Source organism: Eleginops maclovinus, chromosome 4 (assembly GCF_036324505.1).
Source record: "Eleginops maclovinus isolate JMC-PN-2008 ecotype Puerto Natales chromosome 4, JC_Emac_rtc_rv5, whole genome shotgun sequence".
NCBI lineage: Eukaryota > Metazoa > Chordata > Actinopteri > Perciformes > Eleginopidae > Eleginops > Eleginops maclovinus.
The window spans coordinates 12459135-12479500 of record NC_086352.1 but is presented as its reverse complement, the minus strand read 5'-3'; the positions used below and the strand labels follow the sequence as shown (position 1 = coordinate 12479500).

Sequence of the window (20366 nt, the reverse complement as noted above, 5' to 3'; positions counted from 1 at the left end):
AGAGATGGTGTGTTCCTGGGGTCAACATCATTGCTCTTCCCGTAGCTAGACTGGTACTTTTGGGCTTGCGTGTGTGCGCAGTGTGTGTGTGTGTGTGTGTGTGTGTGTTTAGGTGTAGTGAGGATTATGTTTGTGTGTCCCCAACCTTCTGTCCCTTCCAGTTTGAGATTGGTGTGTACCCTCATCCCCAACGCATTTTATAGACTAATACTGAGCACTAAATAATGTTGTTACATACACAGAAAAACCTGATAATTTAATTTGGAATTCAACTCCTTAAGATGGTGCTGAGGTTTCTACTGTGTGAACCACCATGTGGGTACATTGCATTAAGTCACAATCCATGGTATGTATGTGGTTTTATTCAAAGTTTTTTTTTCTGAACAGTGTCTATGCAAAGGAACAACTGCGGACTGTAGTTCACTATACATTCATTGCAAGCCTTGGTATCTGCATTCTGGTTGCCTTGGTGGCAATGTTCGATTTCAGAGCATCCAACAACATATTATTATTTAGAGGCATTCGTTTTGTGTACATCCATCTTGCCTTAAGCTGTGGGAAGCTAGATTGAAAAGTAATTTTAGAAGATACAGTTATTAGTTGAGTATTTTAACTAAAGTCTTTTTGTTCAACATTTTAATAGTATAACATATTGTTTGTTTCCAATATGTATTATATTTACTGTAGTGATCCAAAAGTGTGCATCACACTTCAAAAATGTAACTTCCCTCAATAATTCAATTGTTGCTGGTATATGAAGCTGAAGGTTCTTCTCTTTTAAAAGCTTGAAGGGAAAACCTGTTCATTCTGAAGTAGAATTAGCTATGGATAGCAATATAATAATAATTCACACAGAAATCTTGAGCAGACGAGACTCTGACATCATCAGATTAAAATGTTATTTCCATGTTAGTGTGCTCCTGCTAAAATGAGTCATGAAAATAGCTCTCACTTGAATAGTTGGTCTACCCATTTTGTCCAAACAGAAATAATGCATTAGCTCTACCACCAGCTTTGTGCTTGCAGAAAAAAAAGCACAGACATAAGGGCCCATCAATTAAAAAATCTGCTGTTATCCAGTTGTCTCTACAAAGCCATGGTTAAAGAAATTAGGGTCAGCGGTGTTGAATCAATTTCTCTGTACTCATTCTGCAACACTTGACTTGAACAATCAGAAGTACTCATGATGTAATAATGAAATGGTTAGTAATTAACCAGTCTGTTAATATGTTATTTTAGAGTGAGTGATTTTAGAGGTTTGGGTCGATATAGTTGGAGTAATTTCCCACTTATGCCCTCTTTCTCTCTCCTCTCGTTTTTCCCAGTCTTTTAGAGTGGCCTAAATAGCAAGCGGTGTTATTAGCATATAGAGTAGATACAGAGTCCTCCAACTCAAAGCTTTGGTCTGGTAATTAACACACAGGCAAAAGGATCACTGTGATTTGAATAATTACAAGTGAGGCCGTCTCTGGCAAATCTCTACCCCACTTCATAACATAGGAAGCAATGTTTTGAATGTGTGTATTTGTGCGTGTGTTGATTAAGCAATTCAAGGCCTCTATAATGCTATATTTGACAATGGCGCAGCGGGGTTGTCCCTGTGGTCATTTGTTGTTATCTGTCTATGTTTGTGACGTGCACACAGTGAACGGCTCCAGCCAAATGTTTAACCTGGAAAAAGCTTTTGGTTGGCCAAGCGCAATGCTGTCTCCACTTGTGGCAGTGAAGATCAACAACTGTTGTCCGCAGGGATACAGTAGGATGCATTTCTGAAAGTTTGGGTTAATATGGATGATATGAAGGGCAAAGCCTCGACGAAAAACAATATATAAGAAGAAGTTGTGAAGAGAATAACCTCAGAATATTTCCTGTAATAGTTTTAATGACTAACAGTTGCTGGTTGCATTTAAACTGTCCCAGGAGGTGGCAGTTCTATTATTTGATGGTCCCCCTGATAAACAAAATTACTTTCTGTTTTACACAAATTAGTTTTAGCGTTTGGGGAGTAAAGCACCCAAAAGGACATAATGGTGCCTGGAAATAATAATCGTAGTAAACCAACTGAAATGTCCTTGGTTTGAATGAAGTTAAAGCCTCTGTTCCATGTTGTCACTTCAACTGTTATATTTTCCATGATATTATCAGTTTGAAAATAAACAAAGAGCATTATGTTAGTCATATCCTCATAGCCAATCAGAAACCAATCTTGTAAGTGGCTAAATGTGCTTCTAATCTGCTAATCATCATTAAATCGTTCATACAGATACTCTGTCTCTCTCAGTTTTTCAACTCCCTATGATATAGGGTTAACCTCTCCCTCTTCCTCCTTCTTTAGTGCCCTGGGGTCTTCAACTCTCCGTTTAGACTGGTCCCCCATGAGATGGAACTACTGCTGAGGCAGGTCAAGTACCAGACCCCCACCAGGCTGGCCCCCAGTGGCAAGTCTTGTCTCTTGGGTGTACCTGGCCCAGCAGACCTGAGTTACCCAGGGACTCTCGGATCTCCTTTGAAGAAAACCACCAGAACCTGCTTCTCACCCAGGCCCGTACTGCCTCCCATTGCCAGCAAGAAACAGCAGGTGAGAGGGTTAAATCTGGGACCATGACAAACACGAGACAGAAACACAGAATACAAATGATAAAATACAGACTCTAAAGGTATACAATGAGATGTTCAAAGCAGTAGAGCATGCCAAACGGTTGAAAGAGAGTCATAATTTCTCAAAGTGTCATACTAATTATTAAAGACCCCGAACATCCTCTTCTTGTCCCACTGGAGATGACTCTTGATGAAAGCAGAGATCCTTTAAAACTCCTTTTAAAGAAGAATGTCATCATTAAAACCTGGCAGAAAGCCCTCTGGGGGGCTACTGCACAGAGCCGTTAAGTGTCTGTAATGCAGTGAGTGCTATATTATGTGTGAATGTGTGGCTACATATAACCATCCGTTGTTTGTATTCCACTGTGTATGTATATCAAAAGCACAGCTCTCATTTCTAATCCTGATCTAGTCAATGCAACGTGTCAAGCCAGTTTAATCTGAGAATGTACTGTGTTGTCATTTTGTGTGTTTAAGGACCTTTATATTAAAGCTGCATTAGTAACTTGACCACAGCCAAAGATAAACTATGATCGCATGTGATTGTGACGAGAAGCCATTTCACCTTTTGTGGTATTTACGCTCTGAAGCTCTTTATGGCAAAGCGCTTTCCCTATTGTTAGTTTCTAGTAATGTAAAACATAAGTGAGCAGAAATTAGGCGTGGATCAGTCTTATTTTATAAGCTATACACACACACAAACACACACACATAAACTCCAGCTGGCTATAGTTAAGGTGAGTTCATTAATAGTGTCAGGTAGTCTCTTAGTGCTGACATGGAGAAGGTATACAAGGGATACAGTTTATTTATATTTATTTTTAGATAACGCGTTTTTCTTTTCCTGCCTCCATGTGTTTCTGTGTGTTGAGTGTGTGTGTGTGTGTGTGTGTGTGTGTGTGTGTGTGTGTGTGTGTGTGTGTGATTAGTGCAGGAAGTCCCCCTTTCTTTCTTGTGCTATCACTCCTACCCCCCTCCCTCCCTGGTGTGATAACTATCTGGTGGTGATGGATAAGGTTGAGGTGCTGGCTGTGGAAGTGGTCAGGCCAGGCCACCGATCCCGTGGCGATAGGAGCAAGGACAGGGTCCCCGTCCCTCCCTCTATCTCTCCCCCCGTCATCCTCCCTCCTTTTTTTTAACACCAAACAACAACTGAAGGTCACCTCAAACCAAACAGCACTTAAGTTAATGTGCACTGCACGAAGTTTACACATCACCCTCACAAAAGATACTCTACACTCATACAGATTGTAGGGAATTGCCCTTTTTTATTCTTGTCATCCAAACTCATTAAAGTTTTAATATTTGTTTAGTGCTTTTTCCTGTATGAATTTTGTAAACACTAAAACACCTATGAGATAGTGAAAACTGTTTTTTTCCCCCCCCAAATATGAATACATAATGTGTAAATATGAAAAGGTTAGTAAACAATAGACCAAATGTCTCCTTCATATCATCAAATAGAATTAATTAGCTCCTGTTGACTTTTAAAGATCCCATTCTAACATCGTCAGGCTTATTAAAACAAATACAGGTTGGACTTTTTGAAATTACAAAACTGACTCGTAGAAAAACCCAGCATGTTTAGATTTGTGAGATTTATTCGTTAAGATGGCAACCATGTTATTGAATATGTTTCAAGTGTATTCAAAGCCTTCAGTGTATTAGACATGATCAAGTCTCAAGGCGATGTTAAGTGGGAACTGAGGTTAGACAATGATTGGCACAAAAATGTGTTGCTAAAAACAATATTTTCTGTCTTTTCAACTTTGATATGTCAGTAGCCATCAGAAAGCCATCACTCCAGGGTAGGAGCTTCAATGTCAAGAAGATGCAGAGGGAATGAGATGACGGACAGCTGTTCAAAGTTTAACTGACTTATTTCTGAGATTCGGCCCCAGAAATGTGTGTGGAGGTTGAGCAAACAGTATATACATGTAAATCAACTGCAATTTATAAAATATTGATAGATAACTATGGCATTTGTTTTTTTTATTTTTTATTAACAAATCCCCAGAAAAAGACACAAATAAGAAATGATTTTACCTGTTAGTGTGTGTGGAGCCATAGTCTAATATATATATCTTATGCTTCCATTATGAAGAAATATAATTTTGCAGTTGAAACAGTTAAAAAAAATATCTGCTATAGTAGCATTTTTGAAGACACGTTTTTTTTTTTAATTTAATTTATTTTTTCAACGAATGCCTCTGAAACGAGTCAAACTACGTAGTAGATGAACAGCCGAGAGTGTGTGTTGCCACCTTCTTTACTCCATGTCCCTCTGTGTTTCCCCCGCACTTCTCTTTCTCTCACCTGATATCATTTCCTTCACTCTCTTTTTTCCTCTGTCCCTCTCTGCTTCTCTCTTGGCCTGTGTGTCACAGGAGGAGAGATGAAGAGGATTGGCCTCTGGTTTATGCTGTAAGCCATCACTACCTGTGGGAGAGGGATCAGAGAAAGAAAGAGGGGGGTCTAAAACAGAAAGACACAGTGATCATTATCTGATTCGTGTGTGTGTGTGGTTGTGGTTATTCCAGGGTATGTTCAGAGAGCCAGGGGAAGCGTGGGTGCAGCGGGTGCATTGTCCTGACCTGACGTTACGTCTGCAGACTTCTTACACACACCTTGAGGAGGCCCAGAGTCAGCTTCGACAACACAAGTCTATGACATTCCCCTCTGGCAGAATGTGAGAACATAATACATGCTTTAAAACACCAAACGTTAGACCACAAAAGCATTTTTAACAATCACAGACACATCAACATGAACAGGATTTTTACTTCATTATGTCATTTTTCTTTTTTAATTATGCACCAAGACAAACATGCTTTTTTAAACATACACAAGTGGACACATCTATATTGTATCTTCACAGTTAAATGTATGCAACATTAAGTGGCAAATTAACCCTTATTATGAAAACCAAAGTGTTAATGCCAGGACATTATTCTGAGGCTGCTCAGACTGGATTTATTATAAACAGTCCCTCACTTCTTTATATCATGGTTTGCATAGATTTTATATAGGAATCGTGTATGTATAGGTATTTATGTGTGTGTTTGCTAAATTACTTGGCTTCACTATATCCCTCAAATCTCATGTCATCAGTCTGTTTTCCTCACATAATAATTTCCCAGACTTCAGTTTGAAAGACTGTGTTCTTGCCTTAGTATTTGTCCTGCTCCACAGTGAGGCCTATGTCGTTTTTTTAAAGGATGTTGCTTACCTGAGTTTTCCTCTGTGTGTTGGATTTTGTGTTTGTTTAGGTGCAGTTTTAAGAATTATCAATGCATTCGCAACCTAATGAATGTTTGATATTCTACATAAGACTAACCTGAGCTGAACTGCAACCTTTATGACAAACTAAAAAAAATGTTTGGTCTTTTTGTCCGTCTTCGCCATCCAGAGGAACAGGAAGTAGACTCCACCATCTGAGCCACAACAGCAAATCCTTTCCTCAGCCAGCCTGTGGAAACAGAGTCAGCTTGTAGATCACACTCTGACTCCAAGAATAGGTAGGTTGAAAACTACAAACACAAACCTTAATTCAGTTATTGGGTATACCTACTATGTGTCTGAATTAGGTTGTCTTTGGAGACAACACATCTGATAAGCCATCCTTCTATTCAGAGAAGGAGGATGTGGTGAATGCTTCCTTTTCTGCCTGGCCTCAAAACAAACACTGACACACAGAAACCATCAAGGTGAGAACAGTTACAGCAACACCTGCTACACAGGACAATAACAGTTTGGTAAATTACACATGAGCCTAAACCAAGAGTCAAACGTCTCTGAGATAGAAGAAGCATTAATGGTGGTCAAAAATTAAGAAATATCTTAGGTTTATAGTTGTCCTATAATAATTTTACGGTGGTCATACAGTTACCCTTTCACATCAAAGTCAATCAATATCAGATCCTTGTTAAACCCAGGTCTAGCGCTGAGACATGAAGCCACGGCTGACGCCACATGCTGACGGATGGCAGTCAGAGGTTTATCCCCGGGCTTCCTGGGTTTTGGTCTGAAAGGTATAATTCTCCTCCAGAAGAAAAGAGGAAAAACGAGACGCTGTGCAGCCTAACCCTTTCAACTTGAGTTGCACAAATTTGTCCAAAGTGACAGCAATTTAATAAATCGGCGCTCTCCATCACACGCATATGCACACCCGCCCACACACATACACACAATTCCCAGTTATGCCCTCCAATGCCCCCTTTCAATGTATACGTAAATGAGGTGTATGCATGGGTGTGTGTGAGTGTGTGTTGGAGAGAGAGTGTGTGTGCGTGGGCCCTGCGGTCTGGTCCAGGCATTAGGTAATTGACTGTGTCTTTGCTCAAGGCCTTTCATGGATCACCGTCCTTTATTAGCTCACTTCCCAGCACACACACAAACACATATGCATGCACACACACACACACACACACACACACACACACACACACACACACACACACACACACACACACACACACACACACACACACACACATACACACACACACAAAGTTCCCAGCAGCTCCACCCCAACCTCTTACCCCCCCCACCACCACCAGCACCCAGACCCAATTGCCCGGAAACGAGGAGTGAAACAAGAGAGAGAGAGAGGAGCAGGGAAAGAAGGAGAGCGCAGCGACAGGGGAATGAACTAACACGGCCCCAGGAAGTGGAGAAAAATAAGTATGTGGAGTGAGTGGGCGGGTGAGTTGGGGTCTCCTGCAGCTGACAGCAGGGGCCGGGGGAGTACGAACGGTTTTGCTTGGTGCATGCATGCTATATTTGTTAAAAATACAATATTGATGGAAAGCATGTAGGGTCTTTGTGTTTGAGCATGTGTTGTAAATGAAGGTTTCACTGAGGCCATTAAAATTAGAGCATTGGGGATAATTCAGCCCACCATTTGAATTAGAGACCCTACACAAAGAGAGTTGCTAAAGCTGAAATGCATTGAAGGCCGCGAGTCAAAACCAGCCCAAATGTACCCTTACTTAAACAAAACAAATATATTTTAAGGTTTGTGAATGCCATTGCTTGACAGTATGATAATATGCAGCTCCGGAAAAAATAGAGACCACTTCAGCATTTACTATTTACAGGTATGTCTTTGAGTTACATGTTTTTTTCTGTATTGCATTCTATAAACTACTGAAACATGTATCTGTGTTGGAATTCAACAGACCCTGGAATGGTTGCCATATATATAGAGATAAAGATTTAAGAAACATTTGGAGTGGTCTCTTAATTTTTTCCGGAGCTATATGTTGTGAAACGATAGAAATGTGTCTACTGTTTGATCATTTGACACCCAAAATATCAGTTATGTTCAATTTGGTATGAGGGAACACATACAGTATATAGCTCATTCCTGTTTGATGAATGCTACACAATGACAGCTTTCTACTTTCTACTAAGGCGATATCTTACAAATACACATTTGCATGGAGTCACCCACACACACAAACACATACATGCAAGATAGTAGACACACATGTGTACATGCTGGCTAAACTTGACCTCCGTTTCCTCAGTGATAACGCTGCTGTGCAGGATGTTGAAGATGAGGGAGGTAGCGGTGCCTGCTCTCAGCCCAGTCGTGTCACTGCTGTCACTCAGAGCTCATCAGACCTCAGATTCCCCGCTTACATCTCTCGGTCTGACGCCTCATCTTTCTGTATCTCTCTCTACCTCTATTTACACTCTCTTTCTTCTCCCTCTCTGTGGTAATTAGTGCATTAGTCCTATCGCTGGCATCACCCCCAGCTACGGCAGCAGCCAGCAGAGCTTCTTGTCACAGCTCAGAGGGCCAATGGAGTGGACAGCTCAGCCCTGGTACTCATCATCTTCGTACCGTGCCCAGCCAGCCTCCCCCAAGCCACATTATCTAGCTATGTTATCCAGCCATGCTCCTAATTATTTTCCAACCCTAGCCACAGCCCTCTCACCCAGCCCTCTGCCACATTACCTAGCCCTGCTTGTAATCATCACCCTAAGCCTTGCTTCAGCCATCTACACAGCCTGAAGCCTCATCATTAACATAGCCACGTTTTTTTCCCTAGTTCCAGACTATGGCTTTCTGGCTTGACCATCCCAGCTCTGGGCAGTATGCACTCAGCATCCCAAATTCAAAACTTGCCCTAGAAATAGCCCATGACTCCTGGACTTTTATTGACCTTAGCCATCTGTATCGCAGTCAAAAACCTATCAATTCAAATGTGTCCCAGCATGTCAGGGCACACACATCTAGACAAAATCACATAGATGCCAGTCCCTGGCTCTCCAAGAACTCTATGGCCCCGGCTTAGGGGGCCATAGGGGGGCTTGGCAACAGTTGACTTGCTTCAGCTCCTACAGTTTGTGCCAATGCCTTGACTTTCCAGGTTCCTATAGATTAGATTGACAGCTCTTTCCTTTATTCATTTCCATCCCTAATCTCTTATAAAACCAAAAGCATCATATTCTGACAACAGCCATTTGGGGCTCTCCCAGCACCTCCTACTCATTTATTTGTGTTTATATTTGTTGAACCAAAAAAGCAATTCTGGTTAAACTTGCATTTGTATTCAACCTGCATGGGTTACCGTACTGCATCTAACCCTCCTACCCTTTCTTACTCATTTTGAGTGTGATAACTTTGTGAGTTGATTATTATAAAAGTTTTGATTTTGTGTGTTTGATTAATACAGCCAGCACTGTAGTGTTCATTGTTAGATAAAATACTCAAAGGTTCTTTAGCATGTAGACAAGCTGAATGAGCCAGCAATGATTCATTTCAAATGCAGATATGGGAAAGCCCTCTCTCTCCATGCTAATTTTGTAGTTGTGTTATTAGCCATGGCACCAGCGGTACTGCCTGTAACCATAGAGGAAAGCTAATTAGGGGGCTACGTGCTAATCAAGTACACTACATTGAGTGGTCACGTCTGTGTCTGTCTGCGCTCCAAGCCTTTCTTTCCCCTCGCATTAGACTGACGCCCGTCACAACTTTCAGAAGCTAGTGTCTGATCAGACCCAACACATACTGATACACACCAGAACACATGATTGCACAAGCATCCCTTTTTTCTTCAACTTAGACATTTACACACACATGAACGCATGCATATACACAGAACATTTGTCAATTTCCTACACGTATATACTTGCAACTCCACTGTCCTTGTTACCTCCTTTCGCCACAACACACACTGCTCTCCAAGACACTCTGACTTCATTGTTATCCTTATTGTATTGTGGGTGCAAAGCTTCTGGCAACGGGGACAGGAAAAGTGTGTCGACACCCATGCACACACATACTGGCTGACTTAATGGCCTCAGCTATAATATATCACCATGATGCATACAACTGATCATTTTAATGGGAACAGTATTCATTAGCAATTAATACCCTAAACTGAAATAGGCCACAAGTAGAGACAATGGAATTAGGTGGGTCAGGGTTAGCAAATGCGTGAACTCATATGGGTCCGCCTTTTATGTGCGTCTGTCTGTGTATGTATTTCTTACGTTATCACGTCCATACATCTCTCCGGCTCTGCTGCATTAGTGTCCGGGTTACTGCGGTGAGAAAGAAAGAACGCTAATTCTCCATAACCATTTTACGGCGTGTGTAAAACTCTGCAGCCCCTTCATTTGCACAGCCGTAAAACATTCTCCCTGCCACACTCCTTCCTACTCGGGACCTCAGATTTATCAATTAACCCAACACTTTGCTTCCATTATGGTGGCATTTTGCACTGCGAGGCCTGCATACAGAGTAACAACGAGGGCCGTCATGATATTAAATGGACAGTCTCAATGAAATGATTAGCGATCATGTTTTGGTGTGAATTAAGAGAAAGCATGACACCAGACTTTAATATTCATGTTCAGAGCTGTTGGACCCGACTTCACCCGATTCACTCAGGTCACTTAAGGCCAGTTTCTATCTTAATCTAATGCATTTATTACACGCTGTTGATGATTCAGAAGGAGGCTTGGATTTTTTTTTTCTAGGCCTCAATGCAACCTTCAGACCTGTAAGTCAAAAGCTTTTTCTGCAAGTCTGAAACCAATTATCAGGACGTGAAAAACCAAAGGAACGCACAGATGAACGTAAGAACCGTTATTTCTCAAATTACTAATTGGCATTAATCTTGTTCTAACAGTTAATAAAAAAACAGCTTAGTTCTAGTGTTAGTCAAGCAAAATCTTTCCCTGAGACATTTTTCAATCCCTGAATTATGTATGAATGATCGTAGTGATACTCAGGTGATAGAATACAAAGAAAGTTAAGATTAACCATAATAAGGAGTTAGCGAAAATGAAGTGATGTCTATAGATAAAAACTACATGTATAAAGTTAACTAATACACAGTATATAGTTAATCAATACAATTCTTTTTGGAAAGGTAATTTTAACGAGATCAATATTTAATTACTTGCTGTTAGTGTCAGTCAGACAAAAAAAGAATGCTTTGTAATCACCGTTATTCTGAGACCAAGTCGAGGTTGGAGATGCTCTTCTGTTTATTTAGATAGTTTCCTCTCCATGTGTACATGGATATAAGAGAAAGCAGGCAGACAAGCAGGATAAGGATGTCTGTGCTTTAATGGAGCGCCTGTCCCTGTGCAGATATGCTCCACTGAAGCGTACTGTATGTAGTGTGGTATAATCACTGCCTTTCTCTATCTCGATCTCCTGCCATCACTCTTTCTTTCTCTCGCTGTCTTGTTTATTTTCACACTTGTTCTCTTTTTCCCCCTGTCCTCTTCATTTGCAGTACCTGGCTGCAACTTTTTCCTGCCCCCCCACATACACACACATAGACATACTTGAGGAACATGACAGGCTTCTCATGCAGCGGCATGTTGGTGATAGAAGTCAACCCTGTCTGTGAAATGCAAATGGATTAGGATGAGGCTATGGTGTGGACCGCACAGAGGATATGGCAGACAGGATACATACTTACATGTGTGTTTTGCATTCAAGAAAGCGAAAGAATATATTTTCTAATAGCGGGTAGAAGATGTGTTTAGAGTCTCTTACATTGCATGTTTCCTTTAAAATGGTACTTCTCCTGAATATTTTTTTTATGTCTGTCAGTGTCTGTTCATGTGTCTGTCGGTCAGTCGGTCTGCCGGTCTGTCTTACGATAATAAAAGATGACTGTGTTTCTGTGACAAAAGCTGTGCCTCTTGGCAAAATCATGCGTTATTGTATGTGGGTTTTTAGAAGCTTGATAAATGTGTATGCCTCTGTGTGTCTTATTGCAGCCTCATGTGCTCACTAGCCAGCACTGGGAGTGTGTGTGGGGGGCTGGGGCGGCATTGGGATCTGGAAAGGGAAGCAATCGCAAACACTTAAACCTGCAAATGGCCTTGATGTCCTGTGCTAAGCAGTCTGTGTTGACTGATGAGCCTGTTAACCCTGGCTGAAACAACTCCAGCACAGGGGATTAGACAGCAATGCTGGTCCCGGCTGTTCCTGGCCCATTTTGCATAGGAATTGTGCATATTTAATCTATGGTGTGCCGAGGTGCAGAGACAAGCCCCCATCTTCTCCGTTTCTCATTATAGATGTGTAATAGCGCCCTGAAGCCCGGGGCCTTAATTCACCAGCCCAAGCCTCAGTCTTAATCTTATCCCCAGTCTCAGCCCACACCTTCCCCCATGGCCTACTCTCAACCCAAATCAGTCCTAGCCCTAGCTCTCGTCCCAAGGTTTGTCTCTATTAGCACTATCCTACACTGTGCATAAGGATAAGCCCTGAAAGTCCTGGGCCAAAGCCTTCTTACCTTTCTAATCAGGCATTCAAACTGAAAGCAGCCCAGTGCAAAAGGGGCTTCGCTGGTGTCTGGCAATGAAATATGATACACAAAGGCCAGTTTAAGTACATCTATACATTTAAAGGCTTGTTGGAAAAGAAAACATAGCAGAGAGTTTGATAATGCTAGGATTTTACCACTCAGCAGGAAATTGCTTTATGCTTTGTCTTAATGATCATCATGTAAACAGTAAAACTGCGGTGTTCAGATGATTTACTCTACATTAGACAACACTGCACCTTGATGGATGATGCTGCATTGCAGCAACAGTTCTTAATGCTCAATCTTATTCTGCCCAGTCCTCTTGCTGGACCTTCCTCATGAGTTTTGGTGCTAAGTTACCCTGACAACCACTTTAGTAAGCTGAATCTGACCTGCAAATTCATAGCTAAGCAAAAGTGAAATCAACCATGATAATAACAATGATCAAGCTGAAAACTGTTTACAGACTAAAATGTTTTTTTACAAATCATTCTAGCTGTATATTTCCCTTCAACGTCAACTTGGGGGGTTTGGTAGGTAAAGCACAGCTCAGTATTCAGAACTAACTTAATGTTTGTAAAGACCTCTTAAGGCAGAAGATGTTTATTATGTTTTCAAGTCATTCTGATAGAAAGTGCATTCCTGAATTTTGGTGATATCATGTATGAGACTGCTTTCATAGTTATAACTGTAAGGTGTACATCTGTGTTTCTACAGTATGCAGAGACACTTGTAAGTAGGGGTGGGGGAAATAATCGATACAGCATAGTATCGCTACACTTTGCGTGGCAATATTGTATCGACACACAGACACAAATCATATCATATTTATTCATATTGCAAATCCAAATTAAAGTTTTTGGTAAGAAATGCTTTTTCAATCCACTAGATGGTCTGAGCTTTTTCGTGTGCGCTCATGGCCATGGGTAAAGTCAGTGGGATTGGCAGGAAGTTAATCAAAACAGAGATGGAGTCAGTGGAGAAAGAAATCAGAAATGTGCCATATCGCAATATATCGTATTGCAATACTTAGCATATAGTAGAATCGCAATACTATCGTATCGTGGCTTAAGTATCGCGATAGTATCGTATCGTGGGGACCCGGTGATTCCTACTCCTAATTGTTAGCTTTGGCCACCCATTCCTTCAGTAGTTGTGTCCTTGTGTACACTTGCTGCTGCTTTTTGTTTAAATGGTTTCTTGGTTTCTATATATTGAACTAGTTCAGATCCCTGCATCTGTTCCCTGATTCATATGAATGTCTGTCAATGACAAGAGCATCTCTCCATCTAGGTCCTATTCACTCCATCTCTCTTCAGCCAACACTTCTCTGCAGACAGAACAGTTAATGTGTCTTCTCGTTTACTTTTTCTTCTTATGCTTATCTATTATTTTTCCTTCTCTTCATATTCCTCTTCAGAAGGTTTCCTCATGCATCCCTCATGCATCAGATTACTATCTTGTTATGGAAAAGTATGTGTGTTGATTCAGTGTGTTTGTGCATGCACAAGTTTCAAGAGGGACCCCATTCTGCGTGTGTAATTCCTAGTTTTTACATGGTCCAAAACATCTTTGACCACTGCAGAGCAGGGGAGAGATGTTTAGAGAGACAAAAAAAGATTGAGAGAAAAAGAAACGAGGGGGGGGAGAGAAGGGAGAAACAGGATGATAACAAATGCAGCTCGGATTTCACACACGCATATTTCATCAATCATGTGAATAAGTCGTGGTGATTATGCATGGCGGTGGCAGGCCGAGGGGGGGCTGATTACCATACACCATAAAGGCTGCTTTCTTATCTCACACACACTGATTAGTTTCTGTCTGCAGATAGCCTCTCAGTCTTCGCTCTTTTACACACACACATACATTTCTGGGGTGCGTCTATCTTTGGCATGCGTACACACACACACACACACACACACACACACACACACACACACACACACACACACACACACACACACACACACACACACACACACGATGATGCTCAAATTCCAGGTAGGACTTTACCTGCTGACAGTAGGTCAACCTAAAGAGTTGATTGGAAAAGTTCATGGAGCCTCTCATTGCTTACTAGTTTAACTTAATCAGGATTCATTCAGGAGTCATTTTCAAGAGAACTATGGTGAAACTTTGGGAAATTAACTCTTAATTAATTGTGACAAGGAGTTCACTGAACTGCTTGCTGGGAAGTGTGCTATATGGTTTGAGATCACAGTTGCTTTACGACAAAGCATATGATCCAAGGCCCGTGATAAAGCAGGTAGCTGACGTGCTTTTAAAGGTTTCAAGGTCTTTTTACAAGTTGAATCAAGGTATGATGTGCCACTAAACTGTTGCAAAACCACAGCACGCAAACAGCCACATTCTCCCATCGATCTCCTCTTTGTTACTCTGTGGCCGATAAAAACCCCAAGTAGGGGGCCATGAGTGTCTATTGCGACTGTGGTAAGCAAAGGTAGACATTGTCACATGCAGCATGTTGTCTAATTCTGCTTTCATTACCTTTTTTAGTTAGACTGAGTCAGGACATCTTATTCTCAGTGTGATATGTTGTGGTACTGTCAATTTCCTGGACCTGTGGCCTTATCGTGATGCAGAATTAGGGGATGATGAGGACGTGAGACTTGGGCAAAATTAGCTACGTATGAAAGGCCTTGCTTTGTGTCTCAACCAGGGAATTAGAAATTACTCCTTTCTGTAGCGCTCCCCTCTCTCTCACACTCTGATATATAATGTAAACTCATTTGGTAACTGGGCTCGGGCTGCGTTGCGCTGTCTGAGTGTCTGCATGTGAGAAGTGTGCCTGGGACGCATTAGGGCCTCCTGACAGGGGCCTGGGTGAAATAAGTGAAATTAATGGAGCTCCTTTCATGTCGGACAAGGCCGCGGCACCCCTTTCACGCTGCGTACAGTCACAGAAAAGTCAATACTTTTTTATTACTCCTCGCTTGCCCTACATTCCCCGCTACAAGTGCTCTACTCACTAATTGGTTTCAGTTTGCTGAGAAAGAGAGGAATAGGAGAGGAAGGAGGGAGAGGACTCCATCCCAAAGAACACTGAAGCAAATAAATCAATCTCATATTTTTTTTATCCCTGCTGTCTTTTTTCATTGAGTAACATCATGGCAGAGGGTGGGAGAGATGAGAGGGAGGAATACAGGAGAGAGGGAGAGGGTAAATGGTTGGTTAGAGCACGCCTGGTCCCCAGGGAGCATAATGATATCTGGGAGGCTGTTAATGGAGACGAGTGGTTAAAGTGGTCTGGGGCCTGGGCCAGGTCACCCCTGGGGGCTTCTAACCAGCAACCTCACCTCAGTTGGCAGCGTGCGCTCTAGGCTCAGAGGCACAATAGAACATCCAACCAAAATATAATTTCAGGCAAACGCTTTGATTGAGTTGCAGTAAGTGAGATTCAGCTAAAGTATCTTTGTTTTCAGATGTTGGAATCAGTCCTTCGATGCATCAAGTCCGATAGTTCTGCCGTATGTCAACCTGTATGTCAAATAACCTAAAATATAATATCACGGCACCTGGTGCTGAGTGATTTTTCTGTTGTACTGAAATAACAATGTTTATGCCGGGAAAAAAAAGTGCAATTAACAATTCGCCTGCATCTTCAGCACCACAGACAGTGGCATGGATTCAACGATACACAGCAGAAATAACGGCCCTGCCCTTTTCTTATAGGATTGAACGGATGCGCCCTTTTAGAGCTTTTGAATGCAGCAGCATGCATCAAATGGCATGTGACAAGGACCAACCACAGCCCACTGATATGTTTCCTTTTTTTCTGTGTTCTTTACTATCCTTCCGCGGACAATATTTTTTAAATTATGGTTTACCAATGGCATGCGCAACCTGCCTCTGCGTCCTTGAAAGTTAGTACAAGAGCAGACACCCAGCACGAGACTGACTTTCCAAGAATAAAGAAGCACAAACACATGCCCTAGGTCTAGGCTACTGATATTTTGGAGCCATGTTTGCGGGCCAAAGTTTCTTGCGTGCATAAAAAATAAAAATGAGGCAGGTAGTCTAGAATTGCTTATATGTACCCTCTCTGCTACTGAGGGATGGAAAGGGGGGTGGCAGGTTAACAAGGGGGCGCCGTTTTTGTCATTTTGTGGCACCTCCCCTCATCACCCCCTCAAACTGCAGATGGTATAGTGTGTGTGTGTGTGTGTGTGTGTGTGTGTGTGTGTGTGTGTGTACTTGTATGTATGTGTCCTGTCCGACAGTGTGCTGTTCACTGTTGTGCTAAGCTTAAGTGGCAGTGGGGTTAGCCTCTTTCAGAAACAGCACAACCACAAATTGATGTGACACTTTGAACCCCCCCACTCCCTCCCCTGCAAGCCCATCACCTCCCACATACACACACACATACACACACACCCACACCAATCAGCCTCCAGGTAAAAGGAGGTTCCACCAGTCTCGTTTTCTTTCTGTGTCCCAGCTTTCACAGCTCCCGAGTGTGGGCTAGGGTAGGTTTGGGGGGGTTAGAGCATGTGTGTGTGTGCGTGCATGCGAGCTTGTGCATATGTGTGTGAAGGAGCTGTCACACAGAGCTGGCATCACCATCCAGTTTGCCATCTCTTCCTCAGCTTGACAAGTCTATGCTCACTGCCCCATGGCTAAAACAAACACACACAAACACACACACACACACACACACACACACACACACACACACACACACACACACACACACAAAACATCTCTCTCTTTCAAATCCTCTCTTACACATACATATGATATAACATACCGATAACAGACTCACATGCACTATATTATTCCTTACATGAATACTTGTAAAACCAAACCCACACACACACACACACACACACACACACACATTCTGCACCGTAAACAATGAATGTGTTTGACAAAACATGCAGTACGCTCTGGACACCGTGACAGAAACACATCACATCACATCATTGTTACTAAAAAAATGTAGCTGAATTTAGACTGGAATGTGCTTCAACTTTTGTGAGTTTCTATTTGTGTGGCATTATTGTGTGTGTGTGTGTGTGTGTGTGTGTGTGTGTGTGTGTGTGTGAGATCTTCTCCGCAGTTGTTGGCGTCAGATCGTGGAGGGGTTCTGTTTGTTACAAGGACAGGCTTGTCCCCGCCCCTAGGCATCGGCATTACAATGATTGTCATGGCGATGGAGTGTGAGTGACAGGCGAGATCACATGTGGTAGCCGGGGAGCAGGAAGCCCGAACCGCCCCAATCCCTGACATTAGTTTGTCCTTCATCAAAACTTTACACTCGTTTATAACTACTCACTCCTTCTGTTGTGAAACCTCTCTCATTTGCCGCTTTTTTCTAACCATCTGTCTCTCTCATGTTCTGATCTTTCCTTCTCTTTTATTTCTATTTCTCCGGGTCCTTTTCTCTCATTTACATTTCATTTAATATTCTTATATCACCACCTCTCTTTCGGCCCCCCTTTCACTCTCTCATTTACTTTTTAATGTATCTCTCTGTCTTCTTACAGTGCCGTACTTCAGAAATATTGTGTGTGTGTGTGTGTGTGTGTATTTTAGTGTGTGTGCAAGCATTTTTATCCATGTGCGTTTGCCTCTGCAGATTGTATACGTCAGGATGCATGTGTTGTTGCAAACATACTCCTGTTTGTGTGTACACAAATACTTGTGTGTGTGTGTGTTTGTGTGTGTGTGTGTGTTTTGGTGAGAGAGCGGGAGCTTTTTGTGCATCGCAGCAGAAAAGGAGGTCAGGGTTTGCTTGGAGACTCGGGCATTCATCATTAGCCTGCTGCCGCTGCCGGTAATGTTGCCCGTTACAACCATGATTAAGAGCCCCGCTTAGTTCCAGCAGCCGGTGCAGACGCACAAACACACACCCGTGTGTGGTACCAAGTATGTCTCAGGTGCTCTGTAGCTTCATGGGAGTGTCTCTCTTATACACCACCACCCAGTACAGCATGCGTCCATGAGAGGGTGTGTGTTTGTTGTTTGGGGGCTGAGCTGTACATGGTCTCTAACTGCGAGGAGGCTTCAGGGCCTGATGAGAAACCTGTCACAGTCACTCATGAAAAGAGCAATTCACTGCTTCACACACACACACACACACACACACACACACACACACACACACACACACACACACACACACACACATACACACACACACACACACACACACACACACACACACAACACACACACACACACACTGCAAGAAGTTGCACATGGTCTTGGTGAGTGTATCGGTGAATCATAATGGATGGATGTGCACCTTCATCCTCATTTATGAAAGCCAGAACAAACTGTCTTGACAGCCTTGGTGTCCTTCAGCCATCTTCATTGGATAGTGTTATTTTTGTTTAGAATTATGTGTAAAATATCCACCTAAAACCACATTCGCCTGTTCCCCACTACTCAAAGCCTCATGGCAGCCTAACCCCTCTAATTCATATTGACCTGTCAGATGCTGGAAACATTCAGTACATATCCAGATGTAATTCCAGCAGGTTCACAGCCACTGAATAAAGATAATAAAAAGACCCACTCTGTTAGTATCCTAATTGTTTTAGGGTCCATGATTGGTTTGCACCAGACCAATTCTGAAATGAATGAAATATCACATATTTGAGGAGGATGACGGATTTATTACGGATTTAATGTCTTTTTCTCTGCATCCCTCCTTCTGCTTTCTTCTCTGCGTCTCCTCTCCTCCTCTCCAGCCGGTGAAGACAGTGTTTGCCACCTACAGTGTCTCTGATAAGTCTGCTCATCTGTTCTCCAAGGCGGGCCGCTTTTTTTGACACACCTCCTTCTGGCCTGTGAAGATTAAGAGAAGTACAAATAAAATATTGCTTATTATATTTTTTTATACTGTGTTTTATGTGTTCATGTGAACAGTTTCTCACTTTCGAGTCTTTAAGTTCAGTGTTGTCAGCCTTGTCAGAGTTCACCTCCTGAACTTTTTCTCAAAGGCAAAACTTTTCAGGATTCTGCTTCCTAATATGTTAGTTATATGTCCATAATGTTTTTGAAATACAGTCACTGAATGGGAAGGTGCAACAAAAGGGTAATCTGGTTACGCATCTATAAGAGAAAGCACATGCACGTGTAGACAATGATAAAGCCAGCAGACGACAATATACAAAAATGTTGTCTTAACAGCTCTGAACTGTTAAAAAGACTTGTATACTGTATATATGCATCAGAGAGACACTCATATTATTTGCAATAGCAGAAATCCAGTGTCCTAACCAGTAATAAAATCACAAAAAACTTAAACCAGCGGCATTGCTACATGCCATATTTGGTGATTTCACAACCATTAATTGATTAAAGCAAGACAAAATAAATGTCAAAAATGTCATATTATACTATTTGGCCAATCTGAGAAAGAAGGTGTAATATTTGTGAGTATATGATACATAATGCCTGGTTTTCTATCATGTTTTTGAAACCACCCGCAAATGCTGATCATTGGGTAAATCAGCAGACTAATACTATAAAATCACTACTTTGTTTGGTTTTTGGCAATGTATGATTGAAAATAAAACAAAACCTTTATTCAAGTAATGATTTAAGTTCTTGGAAACACTCGGACCAGTGCTGAACTTTGTGTGAGAGTAAAAACTTGGCATGACCCCTCCTCCTGCTATAGGCCGTGAGGCAGGACTTTGTCTTACAGTTGACTGTTTTGATGATGAAGTATAACCTGAGTCTAGAGTCTTCATCACTTCCTGTCTCTGGCTCAGTCAGAGACACAGGACACAAGCTAGTGCATTTAAACTACTTGTCATTTTCTATCACAAACGTCTCCCGTTTTTATTCCTTCCTTCACCTGCTTATTCCTTTCTTTCTTTCCTTTCTGTCTGTCTCTTCACTCTTCTTTTCTCCCTCTCCTGTGTGTTGCTGGCATTCCCCCCGGGCCTGTGCTATAAGGCGTGGAAGAGGAGCAGAGACAGAGCATTTAGTAATGGGTTCTTA

The 20366-nt window shown here is 42.0% G+C and overlaps 1 protein-coding gene across 1 annotated transcript in view; it reads left to right on the top strand.

Annotated features, from left to right (window-relative positions):
• spata17 (spermatogenesis associated 17) overlaps positions 1 to 19840 on the top strand; it is a 33095-nt gene extending 13255 nt beyond the window's left edge. The window contains exons 7-10 of the mRNA XM_063882163.1: positions 2336 to 2578; positions 5139 to 5287; positions 6008 to 6116; positions 19106 to 19840. Coding sequence (XP_063738233.1) covers positions 2336 to 2578; positions 5139 to 5287; positions 6008 to 6092 — 477 coding nt within the window. The 3' untranslated portion in view covers positions 6093 to 6116; positions 19106 to 19840. The remainder of the gene's footprint in view (positions 1 to 2335; positions 2579 to 5138; positions 5288 to 6007; positions 6117 to 19105) is intronic.
• The last annotated feature ends 526 nt before the right edge of the window (positions 19841 to 20366 follow it).